This window comes from Neophocaena asiaeorientalis, unplaced genomic scaffold (genome assembly GCF_003031525.2).
Source record: "Neophocaena asiaeorientalis asiaeorientalis breed wild unplaced genomic scaffold, Neophocaena_asiaeorientalis_V1.1 scaffold653, whole genome shotgun sequence".
Taxonomy (NCBI): domain Eukaryota; kingdom Metazoa; phylum Chordata; class Mammalia; order Artiodactyla; family Phocoenidae; genus Neophocaena; species Neophocaena asiaeorientalis.
Genome location: NW_020174928.1, coordinates 165738 through 191770, shown reverse-complemented (window position 1 = coordinate 191770; position 26033 = coordinate 165738). Strand labels below are relative to the sequence as shown.

Sequence of the window (26033 nt, the reverse complement as noted above, 5' to 3'; positions counted from 1 at the left end):
GGTAGCTTTCCAATCCTGGCTCCCGTCCCTTCATGAGGCCTGGCTGCATCCCTATCCTTGACTGGAATGCTATTCTTCAGTCTCCTTAAAATAATGGGACTTTTTTGTTTTGTTGGTAAAGCTTGAGTTCATTACTGTTAGTGAGAACCAAAGGAATATAAACAAATGAGATGGGCTCCTCAAGATTTGGAAATCACGCATTTTTTGCCAACAGTTAAATGTTTACTGGTAAGTAGTTTTTGAGTAGCTACTACCTGCTTAAATGGTAAGGAAATACAAAGGAGTAAAAGATTTGATCCCTAATCTTTAGATAAATACAGCAAAAAAAGAAAATATAACAACAAAATAATTGTGATGACATAGGACAATCACTGTACGTATACTATATCTTGGGTTTTTCATATCTTAATTATTTCTCACAACAGTACTTTGAGACAAGTCCATAACGCATACGATTTTAAACAGCTATGTAAGCAATATATGATCAGGTACCCCAAATGATTTGTTTCTGGACAAATTCTATAGAAATTCAGAGATAATAAACTAAAAGGTAAGGTCCACAGAGCAGATACCACATCAGTGTTGCTGACTACTTGTCCCCCACAAGCACCAAGGAGAAGCACAAAATAGGGGTGATGTCAATTTTTAGTGGCCAAATGATATGGGGAAGAGAGCATGGTCTGGAACACTAGGAAATGGTCTTATGAGAAAGAGGGATCTTAAGTTGACCTTGGAGGCGGATGACCACTAAGATGCTTTTAGCCCCAGGGTATTGTGTAATTCTGTGGGTAGAATTTGGATGAGAGGATGGGAGAAAAGAACATTCCTAGCAAAGGGAAGTAGTACTAGGCAGCCTTGGAATTGAGAATAAGCAAGGTGATTCTAGGAGGCAGGGATGCATCTGGCTGGAGGGGCGAGTCTGTGTTGGGGAAGAACGGGTATTAAGATGAAGTGGTTTTGGTGGGGCAAGATTAGGGAAGGTCAAGAACGTCAGATTCAGGAATTTGGCTTTCAGCCTTCAATTGCTGAGAACAATGAGAAGGTTCTTGATTAAGGAAATGACTCAATAAAAGTAGCGTAACAGAAGGCTCACGGAAACCACAATTCCTCAGAATTGCATGATACAGCTCTTAGACCTAAGAGTTTTTACAAAACGCACACATATCTAAAAGAAGATAACAGTACTACGTTGAGGTGCAGATAATGTGTGATGAGTTACAGTTATTCGCCTCATCATCAAAATCTTGTAGATTCTATTCAATTGGTGCCTCAGGGAAATTACAAGTGATTACATGTTAGGGCACTTTCCTCCTTCCTTCCTTCTTCATTTTCTTTCAGCAGATAATTTATTAAGTGCCTATCCTATGTTGGACACTGAGGATAGAAGAGCAAAATTATACAATGCCTGCCCTCAGGAAGTTTACAGGTGAATAGAAGATTATCAACTAAATTCCACAAATAAACGGAAGCACTACTTCTCTGAGGAGTGCTATGAAAAGAGTTTCTAATAGGAGGATATGGCTTCCTCAAGGAGAGGGAAGGCTTCCTTAAAGAAGTGAAATTGAAAATGAAAGAGTCAGACAAATAAATGCTGGAGAGGGTGTGGAGAAAAGGGAACCCTCTTACACTCTTGGTGGGAGTGTAAGTTGGTGCAGCCTCTAAGGAGAACAGCATGGAGGTTCCTCAGAAAACTAAAAATAGAGCTACCATAGGATCCAGCAATCCCACTCCTAGGCATATACCCGGACAAAACTACAAGTCAAAAAGATACATGCACCCCTATGTTTAGAGCAGCACTATTTACAATAGCCAAGACATGGAAACAACCTAAATGTCCATCGACAGATGAATAGATGAAGAAGAAGTGGTACATATATACAATGGAATATTACTCAGCCAGAAAAAGGAATGAAATAATGCCATTTGCAGCAACATGGATACAGCTAGAGATTATCACACTAAGTGATTAAGTCAGAAAGAGAAAGACAAATACCATATGATATCCTTATATGTGGCATCTAAAATATGGCACAAATGAACCTATCTAGAAAACAGAAACAGACTCACAGACATAGAGATCAGACTTGTGGTTGCCAAGGGGGAGGGGGGGAAGGAATTTGGGGTTGGTAGATGCAAACTATTACATTTAGAACGGATAAACAATAATGTCCTACTGTATAGCACAGGGAACTATATCCAGTCTCCTGGGATAAACCATGGAATGGAAAAGAATATGAAAAAAAAGAATGTCTATATGTGTATAACTGAGTCACTTTGCTGTACAGCAGAGATTGGCACAACGTTGTAAATCAACTATACTTCAATTAAAAAAGAAAACCATAGAAGGAAAAAAAAAAAAGAAAATGAAAGATTCAGGAGTTACCTAAACGAAAGGATTGACCAGCACTCTAGGTACAGAGAAAGGCATGCAGGAAAGGAACAGTGGCAGCAAGGAACATGTGAGGTTGAGGGACTGAACAAGAATTTGGAAAGGTGCCAGACCACGAGAACCTTGGAGGCCTTGTTTAAGGAGCTCCTTTTCCTAAGAACAACCATTCAAAGCTTATGAAGAGGAGGGGTAAAATGATCAGGTGTATTTGTTTTGTTTAAAGGAGAACCACCTGTCTTCTAAAGAAGAGTTGAAACCTCACCTAATAAATCCTGGAATGGCGAGGGAGATGAGAAGATCCCAGAGGGAGCAAACCAGGCAAAAGAAGGTGGGGACAGTTGAGATAGTAAAATTGTGCAGGAAGGGTGCTACAGAGGGAAGATGGCTGGGAGGCATATTGTTAGAATAACATTATGTATGGCCAATGGCTTATTTGTTTAACCTTGTTTTTAAAAGAATAATGATTAAAAACTGACAAGACAGTAAAGACTGGTTCAGGTAAAAATCATCAATAGATGCTAAATCCACGAGAGAAATTTTGATGAAGAACTGTACATGGTCTTCAAGTGTCTCCCCAAAGATTGCTTCTTAGTTGTTAATGAGTAAATACACAGAAATGGTGGAACACCTGAACCAGGAGATCAAAACATGCAGCAAGAGAAGATGGACATTGTGTGCCTTTGGATGTGATAACCTGAGGACACGTCATCACTTAATGTAGCATCACGGCTTGGAATGCTTATTCTGAATATAATCATTAAAAAACATCAATTGTTTCAAAGAGAAATATTTTATCGAAAGGGGAGGGCTGTATAACTCAAAAATTTCATTGTCATAAAGACAAAGAAAGGCTGGGAAGTCTTAAAGTAAGATCAAAGAGACACGATGCATTAGTTTCCATGAACTTAGTGGGCTTAAAACAGCACAAATTTATTATTTTATAGCTCTTGAGGTCAAAGTCCAAAATGGGTCTTCCTAGGCTCAAATCCAGGTGATCACAGGGGCTGTGTTTCTTCTAGTGGCTCTACAGAAGAATCCCTTTCCTCGCCTTTTCTAGCTTTTAGAGATCTCCTGCATTCCTTGGCTTGTGGCCCCTTCATCTTCAAAGCCAGTAGTGTAACATCTTCTCTCTGGTCCCTAAACTCCTGCCTCCCTCTCATAAGGATTCATGTGATCAGACTGGGCCCACCTGGATACTCCAGAATACTCTCCCCATCCCCCAATCCTTAATTACATCTGCAAAGACCCTTCTGCCATGGAAGGTAATATAGTCACAGCATGAGACATCTTTGGGGAACCATTATTCTGCCGATCATGGATGATATTAAAATGCAAATCATGATCCTAGATTAGATCTCGTACTAGAGGGAAAAAAATGCAAAAAAAAAAATTGACAAAATTGAAATACAGCCAATAGATTGAAGTATTTTAGTTACTGCTAAATTTATTGAAGCGGACAACCATACTGTGGTTATGTAAGAGAAGATCCTTAGGAAACACACACTGAAGTATTTTAGGGGTTAAACAGCCATTTTGTATACAACTTACTCAACGGGTTTAGAAAAATAACACATGTGCACACAGAAAGCAAGCATTTAGTAAAGCAAATGAGGCAAAATGTTAAAAATAGATGAATCTATATTAAAAGGTATATGGGTGTTCTTTAAATATTCTTACAACTTTTCTGGAAATTTGAAAGTATTTTCAAATAAGTTAGAAGAAAACTGATAAATATGTAATTTAACTAAAAAGGGATGAATTTTTTTACTCAAATACCACAAGCAACTCATAGTTTATATCATTTTAGAGGGGTCAGAATGACAGCAGATGTGTGGCCCAAATTCAGCAACTCAGTTTTTGTTCTTTCTATAATAACATTACTAGTAAGTGGAAAGGGTCAGAAACGTTTAGGATTTTTTAGTTTAGGAACTTAAAGGAAATCCTAACAGTCTGACAGTATTATAGTTTCAAAGAGTTTACAATAAAATTGGTAATTATTGTTAGATTTAAATACCAACCAGTGGATCACACCCTGCTATTTGTGAGAGACAACCTGTTGGGTAATTTTCTTAAAAGACCCTTAGAAAAGTAACCTCCCCTTTTCAGGAGTATTTAGCTTATTTTTAAAACAAAAGCAAAAAATAAAGTGTATTCTACCCTATTGCTTTCTTCTGCCTAGTGCCTCTGGAAGAATTTTACTGCTCTGGCCCCAGAGAATCTTTCTGGTACCCATACTGGCTCCCACTGACAAATAATCAGGGGCCTCTCCACTGGGAAACTCCTCTGGTCTTGGCAGAAACTAACATTTTAAAATGAAGGTAAAACAAAGCGTAAGACCCCCTATTTCTACCCGAAGGCCTATGCACGGGCTTGTTTTTCTTGCCAACGGCGGTAGCCAAGAACAGAGTTTCTCCAGTTGTGCCAGGACAGTGTGCCAAGACCAAATAATAGCGGACTTTTCTCAATTACAGAAACAAGGAAAAAAAATAGGTGGCAATGAATCAGCTTTATTTTTACAAGTTTAGCTCTTGTTATCAATAACCGATACTGAAATCTATGATTTAGCACAATCTATGATTTATACCAGCACAAAATAATCTATTTCGCTATTTTCAGTTTAACATTGTTTTTCAAAGAGTTGCATGATTTCTTTGAGAGAGCTTGGCAATCCCAGGCCTAAGTGCTTCTATAGTCAGGAGCAGGGTGCATCTTTATTACTTAGATGCTTCACTTAGAACACTTTTCCTTGCTATTATAATTATTTAGATACCCACATTTAGGGTTAAGAGTCAGATGACCTAGGGTTTCTTTTTGTGGCTCTATCACTTTCTAGTTGTTTAACTTTGGGCAAAATGCTTCTGGGTTGTAAAGCTCAGGGCGTCATTTGTAAAATAGGAATCACAGTAGCTATCCTGCTTTCCTCGCAGGGTTTTTCTGATCATCCAAGGAGATTAAAAACATGAAATCATTTTGAGAATAGAAAAGCATTATGAAAAGGCCAGCTACTCCCCCCGCCCATTATTATTAAAGTTTTTGAACATAAGGCTAATTGATGTATATTTGTTTCTTAAAGTGTCTCATAAAGTGCTAGCTCCATAGTGTTTCCTAAACGGACACTTGCTGAGTGAGTAAGTAAATGATTAATTAAGTTTCAGGCGGCTATAATGTTACATTATTATTTCCAGAGAACTCTCCTAATTCAATAGGACAGACATTGACCTAGACTTGCTAGGTCAACAAAGAGGATAACTTGTTCAACAAGAAGGTACGTGTTCTAAGGAATTCTAAGGAACGTAGTAGATAGTAAATATTTTAGCATAAACTAATGAAAGAAATACGCCTTTCAAGAGAATTCTCTTGAAATGACAACCTTATAGTCTTTGAAAGACGTTTTAAACACAGCACTGAGTGGCGTGCTTAACATACTTCAACTGGTAATAATTTTGATGGACTCGTCCACAGAAAGGACTCAAAGTTTAAGACAACTTGCACAAAGTCGATGTGTAATAAGTATTTTTGTTAAGTTATGGAAAGATGTCAAGTTGCAGAGCAGAGAGTAACCCAAATGATTTTAAATTAACTCAAAGGAACAATACAGTAGTTAAAATGAATCAACATGGAAACATGTTATACGTCAAAGGCATGTTGCAAAATATAAGTTGCAAAGTGATACATGCAGTATAATGGCATTAACATAAAATATGCAAAAAATTGGTATCTTATGAATGGATGTACAGTTTGCAATCAAAGTATTAGAGCAGGGCTACTGTGGGCTGTTGCACTCAACACAGCTCCAAGGGGGTCGTATCTTCAGGTCAAGCCTTGAAAACATGCATTGGAATGAAAAATTCCAGCTCAGAATACTTATTCCTAAGAGACAAAGTGAGCACTAATGGGTATAGGAAAGGGGCATATATGGGGCTTTAGTTATATTTATCATAATTCAATATTAAAAAATACATTTGAAGCAAATACTGCACAATGGTACCATTTGACAAGCTATGTGATGAGTACACAGGCATTACATTATTCCCTATGCTCGAAATATTTCTTTATGTATGAATACTGATACTATGTAATGAGAAAAACAAAATTGCTTACAGTAATAAAGGAGTACCTATAATCATAGCCACATATTTTTATTGTAAGGTTTTAAGAATCAATCACATTGCAAATAAATTCAGAGATAAAACATTTGTGTTCTCAAATTAAATAGGAGACTTATATAGGACCTTTTCAGGTATGAAAATAATTTACATAATTTTACACTCAAGCCTTTTTTGGGGGAAGACTGAAGGAAAGAGAGAAATCAGTGGCTAGCTCTAAGGAAGGTGATCTTATTTACTTTGAGAGTACGGGTGTAAGACACATGTGCTGAAATGCTCATCCAAAACTAAAGTTTAGCAGTTGCCTGAGGAAAAAAAATATGTAAGTCAAATCCCAAAGATACCTTCTTCAAATTCTGACAATTAGCAAACTCCTAAATGGCAGATAATTTCCTATCTCAATATGAATGATCCCATCTCTTTTGTCAGCTACCAAAATGAAACCCAGAAATGTACAGTTTACATACCAAAACGTCCATCCCGGGGACATATTTGAGGGTTATCTTATAGTCTTTTGGAAGATTTGCCACCTACAGAGACCAAAAAAAAAAAAAAAAAAAAAAAAGGAAAAAAATAGCTGTAAGAAAATCCATACATATCAGTCATATTGTTTTTAGTGGTTTGGAGAAAAACACCTACAAACCTATTATGCTTTTAGTTACTACTGAATTTCAGTATTTACATATATAGTGATTTTTCATTCTTGATTTCCCTTTGCAATCAAAGGCACTCTCCAGAAATAAAGTGATAATACAAATCTTTTTTCCTCCAAATTCAGCTATGGGTGGCTAAGTATAATCTACTGAGTTTTGGAAACATGATTTGAATTTCAATTTCCATCTGTGGTCTTGGAATTTCCCTCTAGGATTATATTCCTATTTGTTCCTCCAAAGGATCAGTAACACAGTACACTTTTCTTGTAAGTGGTTTACCAAGTGATATATCAACATCACCAGGGAATCTGTAGAAACGCAGTCGCGGGCCACACCAGACCTACTGAATCTCATGTAACAAGTCCTCCAGGTGACTCTGATGTACGCTTAAGTTGGAGAACTACTGTTCTACGTTGATCCTAGAAAAAAATGTCTGCGAAATTTCAAAAGATCAATGATACTTATGAGTGGCAAATGCCTTATCACTTAATTAATTTAGAAAGATTCAGTTCTGTGATATAACTTAATCCACTTAGCTGGTGCTGAACATTTGAGCTGCCTCAAGTGTTTACCTAGCTTCTTTTAAAGGCTTTCAAAGACTATCTAACCCATTTCCACCAGTCACTGTGGCATAAGTTGAACAAGCACCTGATTTAGAACCAGGGAATTTGGAACAAATCTAAACTGTACTTTGGTTTCTCTCATCTGTAAAGTGGAGATAAAAGTACCCATGTCTGAGAGTCAATTTATGAGCTGAGATGAGTGAATGTGCCAATCAATCCATATTCTTCACTGAGAGCTATACTGGCAACTGACTTCCAAGGCACACATCCTGGTAACTTACAGAGTTCTAGATTCACTTGTCTTCTTTTCTACATATAGTACCACCTCTTACATCTCACCCTTCTAGCACAGATAAAATTTCCATCTGTATCATATGGCCCGTTTATAATATGTATAAACTGACTTAGCCCATTGAGTCTTAAAATAATGTACAATGTAAAAAAAGTGGTTTTGCTTTATTATATCCTCAATGGGTCTACCTTGCCTTGGTGGACTCATTTTCCCCTTTACCCTGTCTCTAAAATCATTACTGTTCCCCATAGTAAGCTGGGATGTTGTGCATGTTTGCCAGACTAGGTCATCTCTGACAAGTCTCCCAGAACACAATCCGTATGGTTTCTTCTTGGCTTTGCCAATAGTTTCTGGAATCAGAACAATTTGGTGAGAAAAGAATCTAGTTAAAGGCATAAGCAGTCAGAGGGGAGCCAAGGAAGTAGATGATCCCCTGTGCATGCTACCATTCTACTTCCAATGGTACCATCTCCCGCTCTTCTCAGCCTCCAGCCTAACACTTACCAAATATTTATGATGTGCTGGCACTGTGCTTATCAAGGGCTTATGTTGCATGATCACATCCAAGCCTCAGAATCCCTTTCACATACTATCTCTATTTAATGAATGAAGAACTTAAGCCTCAAAGAGGTCAAGAAACTTGACTAAGGTCACACGATTACTACGTGTTAAGTCTGGACTAGAACTCAGGCCTCTGACAGCAGAGCCTCCCTTGCCTCTTAGCTCAACTACATATTTTCATCTATCTACTCTCTGCACACTTGTCCTAGATATTTTCCACTTGTGAGGCTCACCATCAACCCTCCTCATGCCACCCCCAATAAAACAGTAAAGTGCTGGGCTTCCCTGGTGGCGCAGTGGTTGAGAGTCCGCCTGCCGATGCAGGGGACACGGGTTCGTGCCCCGGTCCGGGAGGATCCCACATGCCGCCGAGCGGCTGGGCCCGGCGGCCGTGGCCGCTGGGCCTGCGCATCCGGAGCCTGTGCTCTTCAACGGGAGGGGCCACAACAGTGAGAGGCCCGCATACCGGACTTTGTTATTTTATGTAAGCCCCAGTGGAAGACATAGCTGACCTAAAAGCTGGAATCAGAACGAGCAGCAACATTCTGTTTTGTTATGAACCAACCGTGTAAATGAAAGTCATTCCAGATGGAGAAACATGGCGAGAAGTGGCAGGTGTGCTGAACACAAGCTGCTTGACAATCTAGCCGTCCTTAAGCACAACTAACATTATCAGAAAATAAATATAGAATTGACTGAACTGGTATTCAGATAACTTAGGATCTGAGTATGTACCGAAAGGGCAGAAAAAATGTAAGCGATATGCTGGCCAATTTTATTAGTACTCTATACGTAAAAATTGGTGCAAAGAAACCTTACAAGAAGTTCTCTGACCAGCACACTGAAATCTCCACACCTTACCACTTGGGGGGTATATAATAATAATTTCTGCATTAAACTGATTTACTGATATTTAATTTCTGGTAGAACTGAAAAGTAATACTATTTTTGAAAAATGCTTTACAGTCTAAGTTTTCATACACAGTCTCTATCACGACCCCAGAGATATGTGTTATTAAGCCTATTTCACAGAAGAAAGCAGGTTAACTGGCATCCCAAGGTCACAGTCATCAGGAGTACCTACTGGAGGTCAGGATACAAATCTTGGTGCTGTGCGCTGGCCTCAGCACAGTTATCTACAGATCAGTCTCCGCATTATTACTTTCTTGGCTTGCATTGGTTTGTTTCCAATTACATTGGGAAGAGAAATTAGGAAGTCAAGTTGTATATTTTTACGGCTGCTTCATGAATTCTTATATTACTTTCCAAGCATTTATAGTATGTTAAATAGCATTCAGAAAGCACAGATAACCTTGTGATAAATTCGGTTTCTCTTATGCATATTGAGCTCTGTGGAAATTTGATAAGAGTAGAGGGAGCCTTTGACCTAGAACTAGGAAGATAAGCTGTTCCTTTGAGGCAGTTAGTTTGACGTAGGCCTCACAGCACAGGTCCTGGGGACACACTGCTCAGGTTGGATCCATGTCCTGCCACATGCTAACTCAGAGATCTTAGGCAAACTACTTAATCTTCTTTAGCCTCAATTTCCACATGTGTAAAATGGGAATCATAGAATCGAGCTAGTGGATTTATTAAGACTAAACAAGGATTATATAACTTGTTTAAAATACTTAGTGCTTGAGCATGGTGTGTGAATGAGTATGAGTATTTATTATTAATTGCAAGGGAGTGGGACATTCTAGGTATAGGGTTATATGCAAAGACAAAGACATGGGAGACCAGGGACAGATCATTTAGGCTCTAGCAGGTAGGAGGTAAGAAATACCCTGGGAAAGCCATTATTAGTGAGGGACCTAAATGTCGGGCCAAGGAGGCCAAGAGGGAGGCAGTGAGGTTCAGCGCGACCAGTTCCAGTGGAACAAGTTCCAGCGGGACCAGTGAAACCTCTGCTCCTCGTCTGTAAGATGAAGAGGGTGAAGTAGATAACTATGAAAAATTCAGTCTGATTTACCTTTCTCATGGAATTAAGCAGTGGTGCTACACTGCAGGTGTTTAAGCCGGAAGGGAACATGACCGTCAATTTAGGAAGGTGAGTCTGGAGGGATGGATTGGAGCAAGGAGAGAATGGAGACTGGGGGCAGTTTAGAACACCATTAGAAAAGTACTGAATATGTATTAAATATTTATACAGAGACTGTATGCTGAAAAAGCAGAGATGTGGTTTAGATTCCAGGGACGCATACTGTTGGTAGGGTGAAATGGATACATAACCAAGGCTACAGATTTTGAAAAAACCAATCTATTCTCATAAAATATGTTCAGGGCAAAAAATAAAATAAACTAGAACCTAACTGGTGGAAAATTTACTAAAGGTCCAATTATTCCAAAGGTCCAATGTACTTTGTGGTGTGGAGTGTGAGGACGTAAGTACTGTGCCAGATCATTAAATGCATAAAACTGCAAAAACAAGTCACTTTGTGATGGGCTCACTCTACTACTAGATGGGCCCATTTGCTATCTTTCTTTGGATGTCTTAAGGACTGACCATACTCAGTGACATGAGGAGGTAAAATGCATACGAGAATGACATGTAGAAATGCTGGAAACTCAGCCAAGAAAAAGTCTTTGCAAGCCAACCAGGCACGGGCTGCCTACCATACGCTGCAGGTATTTGGACTCAGGAGAAAAAGAACTCAAAGTCAGAACATTTAACTCCCTCTCTAGATCACTTATCTAAAATCTTTGGATTTCATGATTCAAATATCATTGAGGTCTCTAAGTCTCATGAAATCAGTGGCTTCTTGGACATCTTTAGTGAGATGCTTGTCTCAGTTGTTTCTCCCAAGTTCTAGATAAGAATCAAAATGCAGCAGTAATAACTCATGATTCCCTTGACACTACATAAAATGTTGCACATATGTGAACCTTTCGGAGGAAAGAGTCCAGTTTTCAGAGTGCTGGGAGACCCAGAGAAGTTTACGAATCACTGCTGTAGAGCAAAAAACCTAACCTTCTACGCTTATATTTTAAATATCCCAGTTCACTCCTGCAGCAGCTTACTGTAATGCTGGTTGTTCAGTCTTCAGAAATAACACAGGACAAAGATTTTTGCCTTTAAAAAAAAAATTTATTTATTTGGCTGCATTGCTCCACGCGTGCTTTCTCTAGTTGCGGCGAGCAGGGGCTATTCTTCATTGCGGTGTGGGGGCTTCTCATTGCGGTGGCTTCTCTTGCTGTGGAGCATGGGCTCGAGGCACGCGGGCTTCAGTAGTTGTGGCTCATGGGCTCTAGAGCACAGGCTCAGTAGTTGTGGCGCACGGGCTTAGTTGCTCCGCGGCGTGTGGGATCTTCCTGGACCAGGTCTCAAACCCGTGTCCCCTGCATTGGCAGGCGGGTTCTTAACCACTGCACCACCAGGGAACTCCCAGCTTTTTGTCTTTTTATTTCTCCTTATAAGCCATCCCTTGTTAATGTTGACTAAAAATCTAACTAACCAAATTAATTACCCTTTTTTTTCCTTTAATAACAACTCAATTAGTGATTTAGAAAAAATTAACATGACAACTCAAAGACTTTTCTGGGTCATATTTTCTCAGTGAAGAATATCTAAATGAAGTTAGATGACCCTCATTCTCCTTTCAGATAGAAGAGATTAAAAACATTTTTGGTTTATTTCATAGACACACTTTATAATGTGGATTCCAATTAAGTAGTACTAATTGAACTTCTATAATACGACTGCTTCCTAATCATAAGATAAGATGACTACTACCTAGGAAATAAAATTCAAGAGGATGGAATGCTAATTCTTAAATTGCAGTTGATATTGACATCTTAGGTTAAAACATCATAAATTATGAACTGGGTTCTTATGCTCTAGAGATGGGCAGTTAGGGGTTCAAACCTCTATTCGGCTCCCTATTTCCAGGTGAGGATTGTCAGGTAACTAAACATCACCAGGCCTCAGCTTCCTAATCAATAAGCTGTTGGTAAAAATAATTACCTCCTAGGGTTGTGATGACTAAAAGAGAAAATCCATACAAAGTGATTTGCATGGTACCTGGATACTCACACAATAATGATTACTTTAAAAAGTCAAGGAGCAGGAGATTTTGTACCTAAGTGGTTTATCTTATAATGGAAGAACAATTTTTTCTTTATGATAAGATTGACATGCTTGGTAACATAGCCTGCTACTTGTCAGTTTTTACGACTATTATTTCTAATATGCTTCTGTCGTTTCTTTGCATACTATAAGTCCTAAATTTAGCTTAAAACAGAGAAAAGAATTTTCTACTGACCACAGGAGCAGAAATTTAAATGCTAAATACTGCAAACTAATCAAAATAAACTTTAAAAACTCTCCAGCTATCAAACCATTGTTCTGCAAGGGTCAAACAAAATTATGTGAGACCTCTGCTTTTAAAGAGAAGATATGCTTAATAAAGTTCAGAGTTCACCTAGAAATGGGAAGTCTCAGACTCCAATCTTCCGTTTTAAGGCAGTGGTAATCATATCCAAAGAACATCGTATTTGAAGAAGAATAAAAATTCCGCATCATTCAAAACTGTCCATTCAAAGTGTGAAATTTGTTATCTAAGTATATTTTTATAATATTCCATTATTTTAAACTCTAAGAGTCATGTATTAATATAATCTACTTAAAATAAGTGCCTACTTCAAGACCGGGAAAACCACGAATTCTTGACTTTTAATTCTACTCTACTGATTTGTAGACTGACCTTGAAAAGACAGAGTAATTTCACCTTTACAAGATGGGGCTGGGACAGCAACCTGCCTTAAACATTTTGAGGAAGACAAATAATTACTCAACAGATAGTTAAAGATAAAAAGGTTTTTAAAAAAGCAACAAAGTCATATTCAATTAAATTCCCCCAAATGAAGGAAAAAAATATCACAAATGAAAGGAACAGCAGGAAGAACAAAAGGAAAAATTAATTTGAACTATTTCAATATTTGGATTCCTCCTTATATTAACACTTAACAATCATTAAAAGCTACAGCTGAACCATCCCACAGATACAAGTTTCTAAAGTTTCATTCATCCCTTTCCCAGATACTTGACCCTTTCTTTAGGTAGGTCTGAGTTTGCCATTTAAAACAAGTCCTGCAACATTTTTTGGAAACAAAGCAAAATGTTCTGTAAATAGATGAACTATTATGCTGAGCAAACATGCCAGAAGGATTTCAAATGAAAACCATGGGGATTGCAGGGGCAGTAAAAAGTGTCCAATAAGAAATTTAAAAGAAAATGACAGTAAAGTCATAAATCGTGTGCTTCTGTGACATGAGAATCACCCCCAAGCAAACAAACTTAATGTTTGTGGGCACAGTGCAAGGTGCCACCTAAAGCAAAGGAGGAACTGGCAGAATGGGCAAAGGAATGATTTCAGCTGAAGAAATTACTATGAAAAGCAAGCAAAAAGGTACTCTCAACCCACTTTCTTTTTCTCAAATAAAATGTACCAAAGTTATGTCTGCAAAGAAACCAGATCCTCTTGTTCGATATAACCTCCTTTTGTCAAGGCATAACTGAATCTTTCCAAAAGGTACAAGCTAAAAAAAGTATCTCCATGGAATAAAAGAATCTCAGAGCTAAAAAGCGTCTCCCAAGTTATCGGATTTAGTAGTTCTTATCTTTTTGGGTGTCACAGACGTCTCTGGGAAGCAGATGAAAGTTATACATGCTCTTCTTAGAAACACACATAAGGCACACGTAGGCATAATTTAGAGTTCCATTTGCAAGAATTTCAAAGTTTATGAATCCTAGATTAAGAACTAAGTATTGATCATGTCCTAGTTCCTCATTTTCAAAACCAGAAGTTGAATCCCAGAAAGGTCTAGGGACTTATTTTGTCCAAGGTCACACAGCTGGGTAATAGCAGAGCTGGTATTCAAACACCCCGGTAAGCCTGACCTACTTGAAGACGCTTTTTTGCCCCACTGTTCTCTAGAGAGAGGCTGTGATTATCTATATCCATAAAACTCAAAAGTCACTCATGTTGTTGCTTGAATTAGTGAAATTATGAGTTTTAGGCTAAGGATGGGAACACAGCTTCTTTTCAGACATGGAAACAACCCAATATTGTAAGTATTATGGCCTAAGCGGTCCTGCCACTTCTATGCAAATAACTATCACCTGGCATATTAGTCAGAAACATTAACGTTCCTACATCTCATCTCCACAAGCTGTGATTCCGTATTTCTGAGGCAGGGCCCTGATAGCTGTACTTTTAACACGTACCCTAAGAGATTGTGACTGGATGGTTCTCAAATGATATCCCACAAATGCTGATTTAAAGCAGTGGCTTGCAAACATTTTTTCATAAGCTCAATTGTTTTTTCAAGCCAAGTCTTATTTAGAAACCCAGACACATAAATAATAAAAGCAGAGAGGCTAGGTGGACTCTTGAAGCCAGTTTGAAAACCACTGTCCTAGAAGATACAGCACAGGTAATGGGACCAGGAGCTGGGCTTCACCACTCTTGGGTCTCAGTTTTCCTATTTTGGAAGTACTTTGTCTAGATTGTTTCTAAATTCCCTTCCGACTCCAGTATCCTATGACCCCACAAATGCCACTACTACCATTACTGACAGACAGTATTTAGCAGGCACTTGCTATGTTCCTAGCACTGTTCTACTCACTTATTTAATCTTTAAAGTTACTCTGTGAGGTTAAGTACAGTTGACCCTTGAAAAACATGGGTTTGAACTACATGGGTCTACTCATACCCATTTTTTTTTTTTTAACAGTTAAGTACGGCAGTACTATATGATCCATGGTCGGTTGAATCAGCGGATGCAGAACCACAGCTAGGGAGGAAGCTTGTATACAGAGGGCCAACTACAAGCTGTGAGAAGGATGTTCCACTGCTAACCTCTGTGTTGTTCAAAGGTCAATTGTACTGTTAATCTATTACACTGATGAGGAAACTGAGGCACAGAGAGGTTATGTGATAATAACTGTGGTAAAAAATTTATATATACATTCTCTTATTTAATCTATACTACAAAATGGTAAGTAAGAACTGAGATTTAGAAACGTAGTTACTTATCTAAGGTCAAAGAGCAGGTGTGCCAGATTCTAAAATCCATTCTTTGAACCAATAAATTAGCATAGGTTGGTTCCCACGCTATACCAGAAAATCTTTCAAATGGTATCCATTTACGTGTGGTTATTGCAGACTGAGTGATATGCACTCATATATTCATAGAGATGGGTTAGCTCCCAAACTAGATTATAAACACTCTGAGACCAGGGATTATTTTATATCTTTCAATGTCCTACTCTATGAAATACTGGCTGGGCATTAAGTAGGTCTTTATTCAGTTAGAAGTGACCTTCTAAGTCCTTTTTTGTTACTAACTTGATTTTTCCCCCCGATAATCCAAAGTAAACACACTAATTTCATTTAGATCAACTCTTGAAATTAAAAAGTTCCCCTCTGAGTCAGGTGCTCAAGGGGTGACAGAAAGACTTTTTTCAGTTTAATGATTTTTTACATTTGCCCTTGGGGGAAGGAATTATATTTTAGTGTTAATAAGTATCTCTTTCCAGGCACTTCTTTCTCCATGCTCCCTGCCATTTTTCACTGTATCAACTGATAGGTAACAGACTGAAAATAAGCAGATGGTCAAAGACAAGCGTGGAAAATCTTGGAAGGTGCTTATAATACCTACTTATGCCACTTGAAAATATCGGTTTGACATTTCACAGGAAGTGGTGCTCATTAAGTAGTGTTCCTCACACAGCAAAAAATAATGACTATAAGTAATTTTTCTTAAATACCATTTTAATTCTGGACATGCTCAGCGTGTGGTCAGATACACCATCACCTTCCATCTATGACTCCTTGCCCACATATTTGAAACTGGACACCTAGGACCACTTCAGACCTCCCCTGCTCATCTTAGCTCCATGGTTCTACCAGCAGCCCCATGAGAGCTGTAATTTCCCAGTTGTGGCCTACTTTAAGCATATTTTGGAGACTCGTATTAATCTAACATTTATATAAATCCAACAACATAGATAAAACTACTCATAATAAGAAATGAGATTAAATCAAGGTCACAATACTTTGGTCTCTAAACTGAGCACTAGAGCACTGGTTCTTAAACCTCCTTTAAGGAATGTCTTTAAATGTAGATGCCTTCAGACCTGCTGAATCAGTGGGGCCCAGACACCTAAGATTTTCGTAAATGCCACAGGTGATTATGATGCTGCAGTGGTACACATCCTTACTTCATTGAACAAACATTTCATGAGTGCCTTCTATTGATACCAAATTTTGAATATAAACCTTTTCTTTTTAATATAGTTTCTTGGTTCACAAACTAACGTGGAGCTTGAGGGAAAGGATCACGATACATGTTTTTAAAAAAGTTCTTCATCACCCCACCCCCATCCTTATACCTAGCTGGGCATATAGTAGGCAAATGTTGCATTGCTTTGGTCACCATCTTCTCAAATAAAACATGGTGATATACCTTCAGGCACTGCACCAGAGAATTTTTTTAAACGTGGACTTTGTAAGTATCTAAAGAAATCTGCATGGGGTGTGTGTGTGTGTGTGTGTGTGTGTAATTCTGCATTGAGACTAAGCCAGCAAGACTCAGATCGTAACATTAAACTTCTGTTTTGGAGTTTGGCTATGAACCCAAAATAAAACATATAAACCAAGAAATGCATATCAAAATAGGGAAGATAAATATCTCAAAAAATATACTTTTCTTTCTTTCTACATACTACAATCCTCATTTCTTTCCTATTCTCACATCATGTCTGTTCCCTAGACAATATTCAAATAACTGAGTGCCATTTGGCTCTTTTGAACCAGGAACTTAGAAAACTGCTTCTCAAACTTTGTTCATCCTGAAAGCACACACTGTAGCTCAAGTGAGCATGTACAATCACCGCTAGATCGTGAGAGTTGGGAGGAAGGCATTTCAGATGCTGTGTCATGCTCTCCATCTCTGTGGTTTGCATCTTAAGAGAAGCATGGCACGAAGCCGGCAGTGACCAAGGGGCACCAGTGTAAAACGGCTTTTCCTGAGGGAAGAGTTCCAATGTGATGGATGTGGGAAATGAATCTGGTCAACATTTGGGCAACAAATGACTCCAACTGTGTTTACTGAGGGAGCAAACACCCACCCGCATGTGACAGGGTCTTCAAGCTGTTGGAAAGGGGAGAAAGACCATCTCAGATCTTTTGTTAGGCTCGTTAGAGAAGAGTAGGAAGGCATGTGGAAGGGAAATAAAACACTTTTAAGAGATAATGGGGAACGAGCTAGTGCTGGCACATCAGCACACAGAGAACTCGCCAGTATCCTTCACTGCCTGTGAAGGAGATGAAAAGACCAGCAAAGAAACAAAACCACTTCCGTGGGGTGCAACAGGCCAACTTTACCAACAAGATGCTCCATGACCTTAAATATCTCCCTAGCTGCTCTCTACAAACTCTTTAGAATAACTCAGTGACTTCTCTCCTGGTCTTCGAAAAATACTAATTTGGGGCAAGGAAAAAGGAAATATTTTTCCAAAAGTACCAGAAAAAAAGTCACAGCAATTGAAAGCATTCCTTACTTACCAATTTTGTAACGTCTTTCACATCATCAGTCACACGGTTCCTGCAGATCCCTTGAGTTTTGACGAGAGGATTAAATAGGAGCAGTTGAAGATAAATGCAAGTGATAATCCAAGTCTAAATGAAAACAGAAAAAATGCTGGTGATCATCAGTGAAAATCCGTAGTCACTAAAACTATTAACAATTAACATCTTCTGCCTTAATGTGGAAAAGGGAATCTACCTTTTTTTTTTTTTTTAATGCTACTGGCTTAAATACAATTAGATGCTGAGCATTCAAACTTTGCTGACCAAATTTTTAAAAAATTTCTGTTAAAATATGGTTTGGATTTTTCATTTCAATGACAGTATTGTTAACTTTTGTCAAAAGCTTTCTACAGGCAATTCCCCAAAGGCGATTAGGAATGAACTTGTAGCAACATGTGAAGGATTTATCACTTAAGGTGTTTTCTAAAAACTAGGGAATGCATAAAATTCATACCTGAAGGCACCAAAAGAAACTTTCTCTACTTTAAATGTAGACTGTTTGGCAAGTAGCAGCAAAACCCTGAGCAGTGCTTCAATCTGATAATCTAATAGTACAGCCAGTTAAAGTGAGGGGGAGAGACAGAGATTTAGATATAGGACAGAATTTAACCTAACTTGTGAGACATCAAAAGAATCATTGTTTTGAATCACAGCTTTTTAGCCATTTAATAAGGAAAAATATTTTCTAGTCAATGGGAAGACATTCTTGAATCCTAGCATGAACCCACACTCACACGCCCCCCAAGACACCTCTCTTTGAAAATAACTCTTCCAAATATGCAAAATAGTTACCTTTGTGCATGGCTTATTTTTTCTTATTACACTATATTTTATGTTTTTAAAAATCTGGGCATCTATTTTTTTCTTCAGTATCTTTACAACACATAGCAGAACCTTGAATATAAAAAACTCTTAATAAATATTTGCTGGAAGAATCAGTGACCAAGGTAAAAAAAAAAAAGAGTGTAATGCTTCAAATTTGATACCGGTTTATTGAGCCTGTATTATGAGACAGGGACTGAGCCAGTCACTAGAGAAACAAAGGTGATAAGACACCCTTGAAATGCAGGTAAGTAAGTGACACCCACACCCCAGTGATAAATGCTTTGGGAATTCAGAGGAGGAAAAACTTAATCAGTTGACCTTAAGGGAGAGAACTCGTGGCAGAAAGACAATGCCAAGAAAAGCCAGAGAGAAAATGTGACTCTGGCTGGATTTTAGAGGACAAAAGAAGAGTTTGCAAGAGTTGACAGGGAAGGGACAAGTATTCCAGGAAAAATAAACAGCATGAGCAAAACATGGAGATGTGAAGATATTTTAAAATATGAGAGTTCTTTTAAGAGTTAACATTCATCTATGGCATCTTAAAATTACACAAAGGCCCATCTGCACATGGCTAGAAATCTTTCCTACTTATTATGTAACCAGCCATGTATTATATGAAACTGGATTATTATTTTCAATTAATATCTGAAAGCTAAATAGATATTACACTGGACCAAATTATAATTATCATTTACTAAAATTTCTAAGACTACAATGCTACCCACATAGATAATAGTGGCTTCGAAACAAAACTAAAACCCTTTTATTGTTTTACCACTGTAATCTATGTATTTTAGCAGTAATCCTGCTTAATTTTGAGCATGGTGGGGTCCCACTCTTCATAGCATCATCTCCCTTGGACCAAAATGAAGACTGAATTGTGTAAATGATTTGTTTGGCGGATTCTTCTTTTTGGACTATCCCAACACATAAAATATCCTCTAATATCCCTTCATGTATGTAAGTATAATTGCTTAAACTCAAGCTTTCTTTCATACTGTCATTGCTAAGACCTAACCCTCCCTTGAAATATATTTCTCCAAGATCCTCTTCCATGATATGATTTTGGAATCCTCCCTAAGGACCTCTGTAAATGGCCAATCTCACTAATAACCATATTCATATTCTAGGCTCTAAGAAATATAAAGGCATGGGGTGGGGGAGGGGGAACTGGAGGAAGGTGGTCAAAAGGTACAAACTTCCAGTCATAAGATAAATAAGTATTAGGGACGTAATGTACAACATGATCAATATAATTCACACTGCTGTACGTTATGTAAGAAAGTTAAGAGAGTATATCCTAAGAGTTCTCATCACAAGGAAAAACATTTCTATTTCTTTTGGATTTATATAGATTTTGTATCTATGAGATGGCAGATGTTCTTAATATGGTAATCTTAATATGGTAGTCACTGAATGATGTATGCAAGTCAAATAATTATGCTGTACACCTTAAACTTATACAGTGTATATGTCAATTATATCTCAATAAGACTAGACGAAAGAAAAGAAATATAAGGGCAGAAATTCTGTTGACTTCTCTTTGCCATGTCTTATGCCTGACACTGAAGAAACTACACAAACATTTGTTCACTCATTCATTCATTCAGCAAATATTTATTAAGTACCTAGTGCTACTGTGTGCCAGGCACTGTTCTAGATGCTGGGGATATATTAGTTAACAAAAAAAAAAAAAAAAAGCAAAAATTCCTGCCATCATAAACTTAGCTTCTAGTGAGGGAAAGCAGACCATAAACAATAAACATAATAAATAACCAGATTATATAGGTCAAAGGTGTGCTGTGAAAAAAGAAAAATTAGATCACACTAAAGGGGATCAGAACTATAATGCCTACTCTGCTCTACTAGCAGCATGGTCCTAGGTTCAAGGTGACAGTCACCTCATGAGGCATCAGAGGCTTCACGCAGCACCAAGTGTACCACTGAGCTGATATCTGATGGGGCCTCATTGGGAAGGCAATGCTTTATCAAAGATGAGATGGAGCTAAGGGAGTTATCCAAGCAGATGTCTATGGGAGAGTATTATAGACAGAGAAGCTAGTGCAAAGGCCCTAAGGTCTATCTTGTGTTGTTGTTGTTTTCAATTGAATCTTTCAAGATATTTTATTATAAAAGTAATATATTATCATTTTCAAACATTTGGAGAAGAAAAAGAACTTAGTTGGAATGTCACTACCCTGACAACTTAGAAAGTATATCTTTTTTCCCCATTATTATAAAATAAATGCATACTCATTGATTTAAGGAATCTGCTTTAAGGAACAGCAAGAATAAGCCAAGGGGGCAGTGAAGTTGACGATGTCAGAGAGAATGGAGAGGCCAGATCATGTAGGGTCTTGTATACCCATCTGGACTTTTGACTTTTACTGTGAATGAAAAGGGATTCATTGCAGGATTTTGAGCATAGGAGAGATACGACATATTTAAAACTTTTTTTTAAAGACACTGTTTGGAAGTTTCTTACAAAACGGAACATATTCTTACCATATGATCCAGCAATCATGCTCCTTGGTTCTATCCCAAAGAGCCGAAAATGTGTGTCTATATAAAGACCTGCACACTGATTTTTATAGCAGCTTATTCAAAATTGCCAAAATTTGGAAGCAACCAGGATGTCCTTCAGCAGGTGAATAGTTAAATAAACTGTGGTATATCTGGGGAATGGACTTTTACTCAGCACTAAAAAGAAATGAGCTATGAAGCCATAAAAAGACATAGAGGGAAAAAATGCATATTACTAACTGAAGAAGCCAATCTGAAAAGGCTATACACTGTTGTTTTTTTTGTTTTGTTTGTTTGTTTTTGCAGTACGCGGGCCTGTCACTGTTGTGGCCTCTCCCGTTGCGGGAGCACAGGCTCCGGACGCGCAGGCTCGGCGGCCATGGCTCATGGGCCCAGCCGCTTCGCGGCATGCGGGATCTTCCCAGACCAGGGCACGAACCTGTGTCCCCTGCATCGGCAGGCTTACTCTCAACCACTGCGCCACCAGGGAAGCCCCCATACACTGTTTTGATTCCAACTACTATGACATTCTATAATAGGCAAAACTATGGAAATAGTAAAAAGATCAGTGGTTGCCAGGGGTTGGAGGGGAAGGGATGAATAGAGCACAGAGGATTTTTAGGGCAGTGAAAGTACTCTATATGATACTATAATTCTGAATACACGTAATTATACATTTGTCTAAACTCACAGAATGTTCAACACCAAGAGTAAACCCTAGTGTAGACTATGGGCTCTGGGTGATTAAGATGTGTCAGGGTAGGTTCCTCAGTTGCAACAAATGCACTGCTCTGGTGGGGATGTTGATAACAGAGGAGGCCATGCATGTGGGGGGGGGGCAGGGGACACTGGGGAAATCTCTGTACCTTCCTCTCAATTTTGCTATGAACTGCTCTAAAAATATAAATTATTTCCAAAAAAAAAGAGATCACTTTAATTGCTGTGACTTTAGGCTAACAATAGGTAGAAACAGAGTGACCAATTTGGGGCTATTGCTATAATCCAAGCAAGAAAGGGTCGTAGCAGTGCATGGCCCAGAGGTGGTTAGATTCTGGATGCCTCCTGAAGATTGAGCCGATAGGATTTCCTGACAGTTGGAGAGTGCTTTGAGAGAGAGTCAAAGACAACTCCAAGGATTCTGGTCTGAGCAACTGGAAGGATGGTGTTGCCATCAAATGATATGGGGAAGGCTGAGGGGTAGAGAAGGTTTGGGGGGCAGATCTGGAGTTAAGTTTTGAGTGTGCTCAGTTTGAGATGTGTTTTGAGACATCCTAGTGATGAAACTAGGTCAGGATATTTCAATCTGGATTGAGGAGGGAAGTTTGGGCTGGATATATAAATATGACAGCTTTTGATATATAAATGGAATTTTAAGCAAAAGAGTAGATGAGACCATCAAGGGAGTGAGTACAAACAGAAGAAAGAACAAAGAACTGGGTCCTATGGTGCTCTAACCTTAAGAGGTCTGGCAAAAGATTTAGAACACACAAAGGAGCCCGAGAGAGGAGCCAGAGAGGAGGAAGAACACAAGATAAAAAAAAAAGAAAAAGTAAAAGTACTTTAAGGAGAAGGTTAAACTATGAAACTACGTCAAATACTCGCAAGAGGTCAAGTAAGATGAGGACTGAGAACTGATCATTGGATTTAGCAGCATAGTCACTGGTGACATTAACAAGAGCCTTTTTATTGAAGCAGTTTGGGAAAGGCCAGGCAGGAGCGGATTTAATAGAGCATGAGAGGTGAGTGATTAAAACCAGTGCATAGAGACAGCTCTTTTAAAGAGGTGTGCTTCAAAGGAGAGCAAATAAATAAATGAACAAAGAAATAAGTAAAAACAAAGTGAGATGGGAGTTGGTGAGGAATTAGGTTGGGGGGAGGGGAGAGTCTTATTTTATAAGATGGTAAAAATACCAGGATGTCTGTACGCCTATGGGGATGATCCAGTAGGAGGTGCAATTGGCACTGTGGGTCAGAACAGAGAGACATCAGATGTCCTTGAGAAGACAGGAAGGGGTGAGATCCTGTCTCAAGCAGAGGGCCTGGCTTTAAATAGAGTACCTACTGTAGTTCATCAGTACCATCAGGCAGGGTGTCTGAATGTGTATGCAAATGCTGTGCTTTCTGAACAACAGAGTGAATAACAGCTTCCACTTACTGCACATTTACTATGTACCAAACATTTTGTCTAGCTTACCACAAACAAAATTTAAGTTTCATATATCCTAACTCTGAAGATGAAGAAACTGAGATAGAGAGAGATTCAGTGACTTCTAAGTGGTGAGATCAGGACGAAAACTCAGGTCTGTCCAATTCGAAATCCTGTCCTCTTCACCACCTCATACTGTCACAGCACTCCAAGAAAGCTGTTACATCACTGGTGAGGACTCTGACGCCATCTCTCCAAGACTTTAATAATTTTTCAAATATCACGCATATGGAGATAAGTTTGTTCCCTATTCCAAGCTAAAGCTGAATATTGTACATTTTTCAGAACTTTTAACTTTATAATTTTTATGTATGTTCTTTGATAGTTTAAAAATATATATTAATACAGACTTCTATAATAATTGCAAAATAATTTCACCAGGGCAGCATTTTTTTTGGATCAGTTATACACAAACATCGGTACAGATGATTTTGCTCAATTTATTGGAGTCTATTTGGTTAGGACTAAACTTAAATGTGTTAATACATTCAAATATCCCTGAGAGACTGTAAATTGGTGCAGTCACTATGGAAAACAGTATGGAGGTTCCTCAAAAAACTAAAGATAGAGTTACCATATGATCCTGCCATCCCACCCTTGGACATATATCAGGAGAAAACTGTAATTCAAAAAGATACACGCACCCCAATGTTCACTGCAGCACTATTTACAATAGCCAAGACATGAAAACAACCTAAATGTCCATCAACAGATGAATGGATAAAGATGTGACACATATATACAATGGAATACTACTCAGCCATAAAATAGAATAATGCCATTTGCAGCAACACAGATAGACGTAGAGATTACCATATTAAGTGAAGTAAGTCAGACAGAGAAAGACAAACACAATATGATATCACTTATATCTGGTATCTAAAATATGACACGTGAACTTATCAATGAAACAGAAACAGACTCACAGACATAGAGAACAGACTTGTGGTTGCCAAGGGGGAGGGAGGCGGGGGTGGGATGGAGTGGGAGTTTGGGATTAGCAGACGCAAACTGCTATATATAGAATGGTTAAACAACAAGGTCCTACTGTAGAGCACAGAGAATTATATTCAATATCCTGTGATAAACCATAATGGGAAAGAATATGAAAAAGAATGTGTATGTGTGTATGTATATACATATATATATATGTATGTATAACTGAATCACTTTGCTGTACACCTGAAATTAACACATTGTAAATCAACTATACTTCAATAAAATAAATTAAAAATAAATTAAAGATAAAAAACAAATATCCCTGAGAAACTTATATTTCATGAGTCATTTTATTTTAAAGCTATTAAGTAAACTGATATTTTAACTTAGTATATACAGTTGACCCTTGAGCAATGCAGGAGTCATCCGTGTGTAATTTATAGTCAGCCTTCCCTATCCCTGGTTCCTCAGCATCTGGGGATTCAACCAACCTGGGACCATGTAGTACTGCAAGTATTTACTATTGAAAAATATCCACATATAAGTGGACCCATGCAGTTTCAAATGCATGTTGTTCAAGGATCAAGTACTTTGCTACTGATGAGTATTCACCTTTCATAAAATTCAATCATTCACTCAGGCATAACTAAACGTTAGGATGGAGGAGCAGTCAAGGCAGAAATGTACTGAGAATTCTGCACAGCAGTAGTAATACCTCCCTATCAGTATTCTTGGGAGAGTGACGAAATGAGGAGCTTACTTCTTTAAATGGAAAAGTATTTTTTCCATATTATTCTATGCAGAAATTTTTCTAATATATAGTACACACATTTCCCTGATTTCCTAAACAGTGGCTAGAAATACTAAACTTTGCTTCTCTTTGATGATTCATTTTCATCAAATAAAGGGAAGACTAAAGGAAATAAGCCAGACACAGAAAGACAAATATCATATGATCTCACTTATATGTGGAATCCAAAAAAAAGAAAAGTCGAACTCATAGTAACAAAGAGTAGAACAGAAAGGTGGGTGCCAGAGGCTAGGGAGTAGAGGAAAATGGGGAGATATTGATTAAAGGGTACAAACTTTCAGTTATAAGATGAGTACGTTCTGAAGACCTAATGTACAGCATTTTGACTACAGCGTATAATACTATATTGTTTACTTGAAATTTCCTAAGAGAGTAGATCTCAAGTGTTTTCACCACACACAGAATAAAGGGTAACAGGATAGTTTGACTGTGGTCATCATTTCACAATGTATCCATATATCAAAACATCCCATTGTGCACCTTAAACATGTACAATTTTGTCAGTCACACCTCAATAAAGCTGGGGGGAAAAAGCATTTTGGTTATGTAGTTGGGACTGCCCACCTCCAAAT

At 38.2% G+C, this 26033-nt stretch overlaps 1 protein-coding gene across 4 annotated transcripts in view; it reads right to left on the bottom strand.

Annotated features, from left to right (window-relative positions):
* KITLG (KIT ligand) overlaps positions 1-26033 on the bottom strand; it is an 88423-nt gene that overhangs the window by 32730 nt on the left and 29660 nt on the right. For all 4 annotated transcript variants that reach the window (XM_024761379.1, XM_024761380.1, XM_024761381.1 and 1 more), the window contains exons 2-3: positions 18134-18247; positions 6963-7025 (exon numbers count right to left, since the gene is read on the bottom strand). In XM_024761379.1, the coding sequence (XP_024617147.1) occupies positions 6963-7025; positions 18134-18247 (177 nt within the window). The remainder of the gene's footprint in view (positions 1-6962; positions 7026-18133; positions 18248-26033) is intronic.